Consider the following 12,500-nt stretch of genomic DNA (forward strand, 5'->3'; position numbering starts at 1 on the left):
AATATTAAACATATAATTATGCAATAACAAAAAATTATTACATTTAGTACTTGAAAAAAATATATTAATAACTTATATTATACTTTATTTTATACTATTTATTATTTTTATATTATACTTCATTTAACAAAAATATTTAATAAAGTAAAAATTTATTAATAAAAGTTTGAGAATGTAATCAGCAAACAAAATAACAACGCTGATTAAAAAAACAAGTTTAAATAGTGGAACCGCATTTAACAGACTGTGCAGATTCTTAGAAAGAATTTTTCAAATAAAAATAGCTAAATAATAAAAATAGCAACTATAGACATTATACTATTTAGAATAACTATTACATGTTTAAATATTTATTTAAAATCATTAAAACAGCTCTTTATGCAATATTATTTTTTAATAACATCTTGCAACAGTCTAAATATTCTCTGAATTATTTTTAAACACAATATGGCAATAGATAAAATCTAATCTTATGCTGAGGTGTACATTACCATACTGGAACATTATCAAAAGCACTAACTTCTGTAAAAATAAATAGCCTTTGAAAGTGAAAACTGGAGAACCTTTAACAGTATATATAGTAAGGGCAAACCTGTTTTTCTATCACTCTTGTATGGTTCAGATTTAGTCACCTTGCCAAAAGACAAGGCTGAATTGTTTGCTAAGAACTTCTCATCAATATCATCTATTAGTTCACTAGTCGCATTCTACCTGATATAGCCAACAAACAGGTTAGGCCACTCCAGCTTCTGTAACCAAAGTAATTTCCTTTCTAGACTCTTCTACAGCTTGTGGTCAGGACAACATACCTGTTATAGTCTCTAGAGCTGTCATTTATACTTTCAAAACTATTTATCAAGTACTTATCAGAGTCTTGTTTTCTATCCTGCTGGAAAGCGACATCTGTTATCCCTATTTTTGAAAATTCTGGAGAGAAATCCGACTAGTCTAATTATGGTCCTATTAGTCTTCTTCCTATCATAAGCAAGGTTTTTGAGTCTTTAATTAACAAACACTTAACCTCTCATCTTGAATCTAAAAACTTTCTGATCATCAATATGGATTTTGATCTTCCTGTTCTACTGCTGATTTATTAATGGTAATAACTGATAGGTTTTATGGTGCATTAGATAGATGTGGAGAGGCTAAGGCTTTTGCTTTCAACATTTCTAAAGCCTTTCATAAAGTTAGTAATGCTGGTCTTCTCCATAAGCTTTCTTCTAACAGTGTATCAGATAACATCTTTAATATTATTGAATACTTTGTTAACAATCATAGTATAAAAGTTGTCCTTGATAGACAGCACTCTTCTTCATCTCCAGTAACCTTAAGGGTTCCCTAAGGTTCTTTCCTTAGCCCTATACTCTTTTTAATTCACATTAACAATTTTTCAGAAATTCTCACACCTAAGGTGGCATTGTTTGCTGATGATACTCCCGTTTATTCTTGTCTTGATAAGAAGCCAACACTCTCTGATTGCTTGAAGTGGCATTTGAACTTGAGAAGGATCTCACTGCTAAAGCATGGGACTATCAGTGGCTGGTGAACTTTAAATCAGATAAAACTCAATTTTTTTCAGCTGATCATTATCACAATAATCTAGATCTTCCTATATTTATGAACAGTAGTTCTTATATTTATGAATGGGAATGTACTTGGTAAGTCATCTGTCCTTTATCTTCTAGGATTAACTGTTACTTCCAATCTTTCTTGGAAACCCTTTATCAAATCGATTGCAAAATTAGCATCTGCTAAGACGCTAAATTTCAAATCCGTTCTTGTATGGAATACTGTTGCCATATCTGGGGCATTGTAGACATTATTGGACCTGCTCTTGCGGCTTTTTTTTCTTTTCTATAAATACTATAATGAGCACTGCTCTAAAAAGCTAGCATATCTTGTGCCATTTACTAAAATTCATTTTAGTGTTCTTGTCATTCAATTAAGTCTTATACTGTAAATGTTCCTAAATGCTACAAAAATTCTTATTTGTCTAGTTTTTTTCCTTGAACATCAGTTCTTTGGAATTCGCTTCCTTTATCTTGTTTTCCTGATTCATATAAATTGCAATCTTTTAAGTCGCCTGTCAACTGTTATCTTGCTCTATAAACTTCATCATTTTTCTTCCAGTAACTTCCAAGTCTTATAGTGGTTGCTTGCAGCCTTGTTGGAAGTAAAGATGTATAAAAAAAAAAAAAAAAAACTTATGCAAACCAAGAAGTTAAGTAAAGAATTTAGAGCACAAGTAAATTTATTCTATTTTTATAGCAAAGAGTACAGATACTAAAAAAAGAAACAATGGCAACAACGTAAAAAAATCATTTCCTATGTTAATCCTTCTTCTCTGTGGCTTTTTAAATGCTTCTTGTAGTTATTTACAGTTACGCTTTAAATGGTCCCATAAGATAAAGTTCCAGTTTTTTGTACAGAATACTTTTTGTTGCAATATTTCTGTTTGCATTGCAAGACTGTTTCTTTTTTTTCAAAGAAATCTTAAACTACCAATGTTTTGTAAGACATTTTTAGCCTGAAATGAAAAAAGTTTTTTTTTTCCAGTTTGTAGAACTCAAAAAGTTGAAAAGTACAAACACAAAATTATAGATAATTAACTATAAAGTTTATGCGCTGCTCATTTGTACTCAGCTGTTTAAATTCCTAATTGGCAATTAATTTTTTTAAGTGGCATGTTTATCTAATGAAATTTCATTACCACTAAACTTTCTGATATATTTTAACACCACCACGAAGAACAATAAAAAAAACAAAAAAAAACAAACAATAAAAATCAAGTAAATGATTTGAAAAACATTCTTTTTAAATCAAATCTTGAATTGAAGCAGCAATAGATTTGCAAATCAAATCAATTTCCAGGGCCCTTGTATGTATGTATGCATATATATATATATATATATATATATATATATATATATATATATATATATATATATATATATATATATATATATATATATATATATATATATATATATATATATATATACACACACATATATACACACACACACCCACACACACACACACACACACATACACACACACACACACAAACACACACACACACACACATATATATATATATATATATATATATATATATATATATATATATAGACAATTATATATATATATATATATATATATATATATATATATACATATAAGCCTATTAAAAATAAACAATAAAAACTCACATGAGAAAGAAAACTGCCTTTTAACAACCAAACTAAATCAGGTGCAATATCAACAAGACATGGGGCTAATGTAGACACCAATCTAGCATAAAATGGCAACAGGTCTAACCTAAAAAAAAAATACTGAATCAGATGCAAACAAAAAATATATATTGCATATATTTTGAAAAAATATATATTGCATATATTAGTTTTATGTTAACTCCTAACTTAAAAAGTAGTTGCTTGCAACCTTGTTAAGATTTTTTTGAAAAAACCAATAAACATATATCAGACTTAGATCAGACTTATGATAGTATCAGGTGTGCATATATATTTGAAAATTTATATTATATATATATAATACATATATTTAGTGTGTATGTGTGTGTATATATATATTTCTTTAATATATACATTTCTTTAATATATACATACATACATATATATATATATATATATATATATATATATATATATATATATATATATATATATATATATATATATATATATATATATATATATATATATATATATATATATATATATATATATATATATACACACACACACAACCGATACTGTCACATCCTAAACTTGTTTAAAAAAATTGTAATTATACCTTGTTCTGTTAACACTAAACAGTGTCTTTACTAGTCTCTTTCTGTTTCCTTTTGTGTTTAACTTTAATATAAATTCTTCTGCAGCCTAAATAAATTGTTCTATAATTGTATAATTGTTTACTTTCAAAATTTTTCCAATAGAAAAAAATAAACTTTTAAGTATACCTGATCAATGAAATCTCTATTAATACAAGTGGGTAATTTATTAAAATATGCATCAGCTATTGCAGCCATTCCCAGAGTAGCAGGATCTTCATCATCAGCATCTATAGATAATAATACATGAAACAGAAGTTAAGCTAACTTAATTTACAGACTTAAAAAATATATCTTAATTTAAATTAATAGAGAACTTGACTCAATCATAAATTGTGCATGAAATCTTATGCAAGAAGCTAAGCAGTTGTCTTATTCCTGTTATTTAAACATTTTAAAGCTTAACCTAACAAGAGCCGCTTAGCCACTATCAACGAGACATTAACCTTTATCTAGCATTAGTCAAGAAAAGAAAATCCCAGGCAGTAGGACATGAGAAAATATGCAGTTTCATAATCTTGAATCCTGAAATGATGATAATGAAGATGATGATGATGATGATGATGATGATGATGATGATGATGATGATGATGATGATGATGATGATGATGATGATGATGATGATGATGATGATGATGATAGAAACAATAGACAATTTTAATGATGATCAAAATAAAAATGGCAATCATGATGATAAAAATAATAAATAAAAATAAAAAATTTTTTCAACGCTTTGAAATTATAATTCATGAGTAATAATCAATTTAATCACCCAGCTACAAAACTGGCCCAGGCCAAAATCAAGCCTCGGTCAGTTACTATATATAAGCTCTTAAGTAGTTCTTAATGCATTTTAAAGTATCTTATTATTCATAAAAATTTTTGGGGGCTTTCTTATAAAAAATCTTATAATCTTATAAAAAATCTTATAATCTTATAAAAAAGAAAGATTTTCATCAATTGTGCTCAATTAAATATTTAACTGCTAAGTATTTATATTTAAAAAAAAACTTTTAGTATACTTTTTGTTGATAGTTTGATATGTTTATAAAGAAATTTATTAATTCTTAAGGTCAAATAGCCAACATGTATAAAAATTAAATTGATTAAGTTCTGAATTCTTTGTTTACTATATGTGAGCCAAATTTCTAAGATTATTAGCAAATTTTGCCAAAACTACAATAGTGGAAAAGGTTAAATTTTTAAATTCACAAAAATAAATATTTTAAGAAACTAATTAAACTAGATTTTGTTACTAATTTTTAACGTAATTTAAAAACTGTATGTTTTATGCTTGTTTTTAAAAAAAAAAACTTTTAAATTATAAAGAATACCTTCTCCAAGAATATCTTGCTCATAAGAATCATCTGGATCATCAATTTCATCATTGTATTCAGCTCCATCATCTGCTAGTACTAAACAATAGACAAATATTCCTTTATTCCATAAATAAAATCTTTTTGGCGTCATAAAGATCTATTTATTAATGTTAATTACAGTCGACTCTTAATCTTCTTTCTTTCTTTTTCTTGTCTTTCATAAGTTTTTCTTTCCGCTGCGCATTTGAAGGAACATCTTGCTCTTTGAATACAATCTACAAAATTAATTAATAATAGTTTACTCTTTCCTGAGAAAACAATAAATTATTTTATTAACTATGTATTTATATGTTAAAATAATAAATAACAGTATTAATAGTAAGAATATAAATAGGGTTTATCGCTGTTCTTTTTTTTGGATATTCAAATTATTCAAATACTCAAATAACAACTCGAACTATTATTATTATAGTTTGAAACCAACTCTTAAAAAATACAAAAGCTAATAATAGATTCATGTTTCATTCTTGTTCTTAAGTTTGACACCACAATTTCAGATGTTGAAAATACGTAGGCTTATGTAGGTTTCACTTTTAAAAAAGTACTGTTTAATAATTCTTTTTTACTAGGTCTTATTTAATGGGTTCATTAATATGAAAATCTTTTAAAGAACTAAAACTCCATCTACATTAATTGACATAATATATTAGCTCTTTAACTTACAGTAAAATATTAACTTTTTTGTATTGGTACATTTAACTCTTTGGAAACTGATACATTGATCTAGGTCCAAGTTCATACTTATGTTTATCACAAATACATAAGATTTTGATACTTGCTTCATTTGGAAACAATACTTTCATTAGTTCTTTGCATTTTCTTTTAATGACACTCTGGTGATACCAAAGGTTTATATGTTTTAGTAAAACCTAATTCAAATTTTAAGCTTAGTTCAGAGTACCCTGTCAAATTTATTCATTAAAATTAATTGCTTGTTAGTAATGTGGCACTTTTCTGCTTATCACTTTAACAACAACTTTTAAAGGAGACAGAACTGCTAACATATCCTTTAGAGTATTTAAATTATTTTTATAAATTTTGTCAATTGCATTCAATTTGTTCAAACTGATTTTATACAGTTATATGGCATAAAAAATCTTTCAACCTTAGCTTCAAGAGAACTCTATCTGATTTTATTATCTCTTATTAAACAAAATTCTTTTAAATTTTTATTTCAGATATTGCTGTAAAATACCATTCTTAGTGGATGTATAAAAAATGTATAACTTTTTTAAATTCTTTTATACCCTTTTCATAAATTGGCTGAATAATTTTAAGGTCTTGTTCATAATTTTCAACAAATAGTTTGTCGTTTTCTAATTTACTAAAACTATTAGGCTGAAACATTTTTTTAAACTGAATCATGAATTAACCAATAAACATTAAGTATTTGTTAAATAACAATAAATAGAATTTGAATATTAACAAATATATTAAGGTGTTTAACCATAAATATGAACAACAAATGTATATAAAAAATATAACCTGTGGAACAAGAATTTTTAAGTCTTTTATATCTTCATAAAATGTTCTTGTATCATCATCTTCCCACAAACCCGTCTCAGAATCATACTAATTCATGAAAAAAAAAAAAATTATCTATCTTCTGTGCTAAAACTGTAAATCAAAAAAATTATTAGGCTGCATACCTCTACACCACGATTTGGAGTGAATATATTAATGGTACCAACATCTTCACGCTCCTCAAATTCTTTTACATATGTAAAAAAATTTTGTATTAATGCAACTTTTATATATCTTATACTAAAAATTTCAGTCAACATAAATGTGTCAAGTTTGCATGTGACTGTGTTGGTCAATAAAATAATATCATACTAAAAGAGGGATAGGAGACCTAAAAAGATACATCTGCGGGTTTAGACACGCAGTAACCATGTACCTTCATTTTTTTCCCAAAACATTGTATGGACTTAGGTACATATTTCAAAAACTAAAATGTGCATATATGATATAATGTATTAGCAATTTGAATTATACAAGCTTCAATAGTAATGATGGCCTAAAATTATAAAAAATTTACCCAAAATATTATTTTATATACATAAAAACATTATTTTATAAACACACACACATAGATACACACACATATATACATACATACATACATACATACACACATACATACATACCAGGCCTTGTTAAGAAGCGTTACGCAGCTTGCATTTTGCCTGCGAAAAGGCGATTTGCCTAGGCGTTGAGCAGTTTTGCGCTACACAAAAACTTTTATCTTTTAGAATATTTAAATTATCTTTTGATATCGTTTATGTGACATTTATTCAGAAGAAATAAAGTCGTAAGTAAAAGCATTTAATCGCAATTGTAAACTAATAAATTTTTTGTTAAAGAAACAGTTTGTTTAATAATTTTTTTGTTGTTGTTAAAAATTAGTTAAAAAAAGAAAGTGTTTTAAGTTTTATCTTAAGGAATTAAATATATAAATTCCTTTTAAATATAAAAATTATTTTTTGTCATAATAGTTTAAAAAATGCACGATTTATTTTGATGTAAATATTTTATTTATAAGATATTTTGTTTATTGTTATTTCAATAACGTAAAGTTTTAATGACATTCGTTTAATTTATGAAAATAAATTATAATCACAAATACGTTATCGGTAACTAATAAATAATAAAAAAGAAACTCTTTATTGTTTAAAAACATTATTAAAAAGAGTTCACAAAACAAATAAGAAAAAATTTATTAACAGTTAATAAAATAACCAAAAACCAACTGTAAAATTATGAGAAAATAAACAAATATGTTACATTTAATGAAAAAAATATTTTTTTTTAAATAAAATTTAGTTCATATTTGAAAAAAGTAATAAAAATGATTTATCAAATAGGAATTTAGATTTTATTTGTAACTTTTGTTATAGTGAGAAAAAAAAACTGTTTGTATGATTTTTAACGCAATAATAAAATAACTTTAATTACAATGCGGTACTTGAAAAGATGCTAGTAACGCAATATAACTTCTAACGATGCAAAATATATTTGCTAAGTTGAGTTACTTGGAAATGCCTTACGCGTTTTTGTTACGCAGCGAAATCTCGTAACAAGGCCTGCATACATACATACATATATACATAGGGGAAACTGGGGTAAATCAGGATATGGGGTAAAATAGGGTTTTGCAAATACACTTTTTAGAGCCTCAAAAACTATTGCAATTGATTGGATTTGAAGAAACACAATACAAGACCATTAAAGAAAGAGTTACCAGAACAAATTGAATTAAAAATAAGCATAACTTTATTTAACGAAGGCTTTGAATTTAATGTAAGTAAAGCATTTATATTAAATTTGATTATGAAAATAATTTATTTTTTTTTAAAAAAAGATATAAATATTTTATGCTTTTTCAATTTTCCTATTTTTACCTTATTTTTTAGGAAGGTGTGGTCCAATGTTTGTTAAATGATTTAGTTGAAAATGTTAGTTTCATTGTAAAGTATTCAGCTTTAGTCCACTAAAGCTGAGGCTATCTTGAGCTATATACACTTTTAATGCAACATTATTATTACAAAGTAAATACAAATTTTTGCATCTCTATTATCTAAGTTTTTTCACTTACGACTTAAGAAACTGGTACTTAATAATAGAAGCTTTCAACTAAAGCGTCTATTGTATCTGAATAATATTTTATTTTGGACAAAAAGGGCCAATAATTTAACAATAAAATCAACCCAGTTTTGATTATAATGCTTTTTAATGTACCGCACAACAATGGAGTAAAAAGTGGTAGTTTCAAATAGGCAAAATGGAGTTCTTCTACATTTTGCCCAGATTTTCTTTTAATTTTGCCCAGAATTCTTTTAATTCATGTAACTATATGCATACAATGCTTCTAGATTAATTCTAATTTTATTCAGTTAAATAAACAAATAGACCTATAATATTTCAGTACCCTTTATCTATAGCACCTATTGACCTACTAGCTAGTATTACTACTAGCATATTATTAAAAAGTTTTTATTGTATAATGTTCTTGCTTTGTTGCAATGTGATTAATGTAGCATTCTTTTATTTTCAAGTAAATTTGTATTGATTTTTTCATAACTCTAGAATGGTTTTTTCCTAAAGTACCCCATTTTACCCCAGTTTCCTTTACATATATATATATATATATATATATATATATATATATATATATATATATATATATATATATATATATATATATATATATGATATATATATATATATATATATATATAGATATATATAGATATATATAGATATATATATATATATATATATATATATATATATATATATATATATATATATATATATATATATATATATATATATATATATATATATATATATATATATATATATATATATATATATATATATATAGATATATATATAGATAGATACATACTACAATTAATTTCTGACCTTCTTACATGTTTCATTGCCATGTTTAAATTACTTTGTTCAAAATAATTTTAAATATTTTAATTGTTTGTTGGAAGATTTAAGAACCTGAAACTAAATTTTTTTTAGTATGTTATTTTAATGCAAGATGGAGCAAAGTGTCTGAACTGATTGGCCAAGGAATTCACCAGACCATAATTGCATTGAGCATGTATGGCCATAGCTTCAGAACAGAGTTTTTAAAAACCCCCGAACCCCAAAACCGCCAACAACTCATCACAAGAGTTCAAAAAACATGGGCTTCCATCACCCAGGAAGAATGCTATTCACTTATTGAATGTTTTCGCCCCAGTATTTTGAAATGTTCTGGTGAAAATAGTGGTATAACTCACTACTGAGTTATACCACCAAGGGGTATAACTCAGTAGTGAGTTATACCCCTTATAATATAAGTAGGGGTATAACTCACTAGGAGTATAAGGGGTCAGAAATTAATTGTACGCCCCGTATAATGATTATTACATTTATATAATTATTATTATAATTAAATTCTTTTTAGGTCATCAATTAAGGTTAATTTATTCTGTTAAAAATTTTTTCAAATAGTTATACAGAGATATTCTTCTAACTGTAAATAACATGTATAACTATAAATATATTATAAAATAATATACAAAATAAATGTAAAACCCATAAATGTTTAGATTTATGTTACCATGTATTTATCAAAAGGCTTTTTAAAAAATGCATTTTTAGAGTTTGCTAGAGGAATCGAGATCCTTATTTCACTCCAATAAATGATTTTTCTACTCAACACAAAATAGTTTTTCCCACATTAGGGGTCGCCCATAAATTGTGTCACACTTTGGGGGAGGGGTTAGTGGTTTTGTGACGACTCAAACGGAACTTGTTACTAAAGATGTTGTGATAAAGGAGAGGGGGTAGGACATGTTAAAAATGGTCAAAAATTGCATAATGACAATAAATGACATAATTTGTGGACACAAGTGTGTATTGTATTTATTTAAACTTACGACATTCTGGAAGTTCTGGCATCTCTTCATCTAGAAGCTCCTATATTATTTACAATATAAAATAAATATATATAAATATAAGTAGTATAAATATATAAAATATTTATATTAATTATATTTATTTTATAATAATAATAGGGTGTATCAAAAAATTTATTATTTTTTTAAATATCAAATTGTAACATCACAAAAACGTAACACAATGATTCATATGTCAATTTTAAGGAAAAATTTTTAAATTTTTTCAGTTGTTACTAAGACCTTATTATTATTTTTTTTTTTTAATTTTAGCTATTTTTTGTAAAATAAAAATTCCATGTATTAGAGTTGCAGCAGAGTTTAAATGTTATAGAACGACTTAGTTTTTAACATTTTTTAAGAAAATATTTTTTACTGTCTTCAGTTGCTGCTAGAGGGCTGGAATTTTTTTTTATTCTGTTACAATTTGAAATTAAAACAGTGTTTTTGATACTGATATAGCATAAGTATTAATTAACATAATTAATAAAAATATTGAAAACAATAAGCCACTAACTACCTACTAAAATATTTCTTGCACAATTAAAACTTAAAAGATTAAATTTTAAAGTAAAAAGCCCTATTTATAGTAATTCCAAAAAACATACTGCTAATGATGTAGTCGAAGAAAGTATCTTTTCATAAATCTTTTGAGCCTTTTCAAATGATTCCTTACGATCAGCAGGAAGCTCTCCTCTCAACTAAATACAAATTAAATTGTTTTTAAAAAACAATAAGAAATAGTTATATATAAAAAATAGCATTAACAATGAAAAAAAAGAAACTGACACCAATAGTTTGTCTGTTTTGTTTTTCCCTGTTTTGCAACTCCTTGTGTAGTTTTACTAAATGGTTGCTAATATTTTCATAGTATTCTTTAAATAAGCACATAAAAACAGACTGTTGATCAGCTGATAGTACCTAGAAAATAATAACTAAATTTAATCAACACGAGCAAGAAGCTCACACACCCTGAATGCCAATACTAAGTGAGAAAAATTTATCTATTATTATTTAGCGATTTATATATATATATATATATATATATATATATATATATATATATATATATATATATATATATATATATATATATATATATATATATATATATATATATATATATATAACCATATAAGATTTTCACTTTAATACTGTTGCACCACCCACCACTTTTTAAACTGCTTCTAAACATCCTGACATGCTAGGGGAGAGTGTGTATGAAAGAGCCAGTTTTAAAATGGCGTGAAAAAAACTCAATTGTAATAACTTTTTTTTTTTTCTTTTTTTTAATTCAATAATTACATTATTGGGTAATACTTTAAAACTAAATTAAATAGGATAACAATGCTAATAATCTATCATACACCTGTTTTAAAAAAAGAAAGAAAACAGCTCTTTCATAACATTGTGCCAATGAAAGAGCCACCTCTGTGCCATGAATAAGTCGTAACTTTTTTCGAACGACTATCAGCCGTAACTTTTTTTTGAACACTATTAAGTCTTTTAAAAATATTAAACTGTTAAATAGACTTCTAAAAATTAGATTGTACTTAAAGTTTTATAACTCTATGATAATTAATGATAAAACAAATGATAAAACAGCTTTAATAATAGTTTTACAAATTATTCAAAATCAAAAAATTAAATGAGAATGAGAATAATGAAATAACATAATAATAAAAATGCATAATAATATAATAAATACGTAATAGAATATAATAAAATGAATCAAACAATACAAAAAAAGTTTTAAAAAATTATTTAAACTTTAAAAAAAAAAAAGGACTTTTTCAGAACTGACTT

General features: G+C 25.4%; 1 protein-coding gene across 1 annotated transcript in view; it reads right to left on the reverse strand.

Annotated features, from left to right (window-relative positions):
• LOC100197170 (regulator of nonsense transcripts 2) overlaps positions 1-12,500 on the reverse strand; it is a 55,397-nt gene that overhangs the window by 13,884 nt on the left and 29,013 nt on the right. The window contains exons 12-21 of the mRNA XM_065817459.1: positions 11,484-11,615; positions 11,303-11,395; positions 10,677-10,716; positions 6,882-6,943; positions 6,718-6,804; positions 5,351-5,447; positions 5,188-5,268; positions 3,983-4,083; positions 3,817-3,902; positions 3,213-3,321 (exon numbers count right to left, since the gene is read on the reverse strand). Of these exons, the coding sequence (XP_065673531.1) occupies positions 3,213-3,321; positions 3,817-3,902; positions 3,983-4,083; positions 5,188-5,268; positions 5,351-5,447; positions 6,718-6,804; positions 6,882-6,943; positions 10,677-10,716; positions 11,303-11,395; positions 11,484-11,615 (888 nt within the window). The remainder of the gene's footprint in view (positions 1-3,212; positions 3,322-3,816; positions 3,903-3,982; positions 4,084-5,187; positions 5,269-5,350; positions 5,448-6,717; positions 6,805-6,881; positions 6,944-10,676; positions 10,717-11,302; positions 11,396-11,483; positions 11,616-12,500) is intronic.

The sequence above is a fragment of the Hydra vulgaris genome, chromosome 14 (genome assembly GCF_038396675.1).
Source record: "Hydra vulgaris chromosome 14, alternate assembly HydraT2T_AEP".
Taxonomy (NCBI): Eukaryota; Metazoa; Cnidaria; class Hydrozoa; order Anthoathecata; family Hydridae; genus Hydra; species Hydra vulgaris.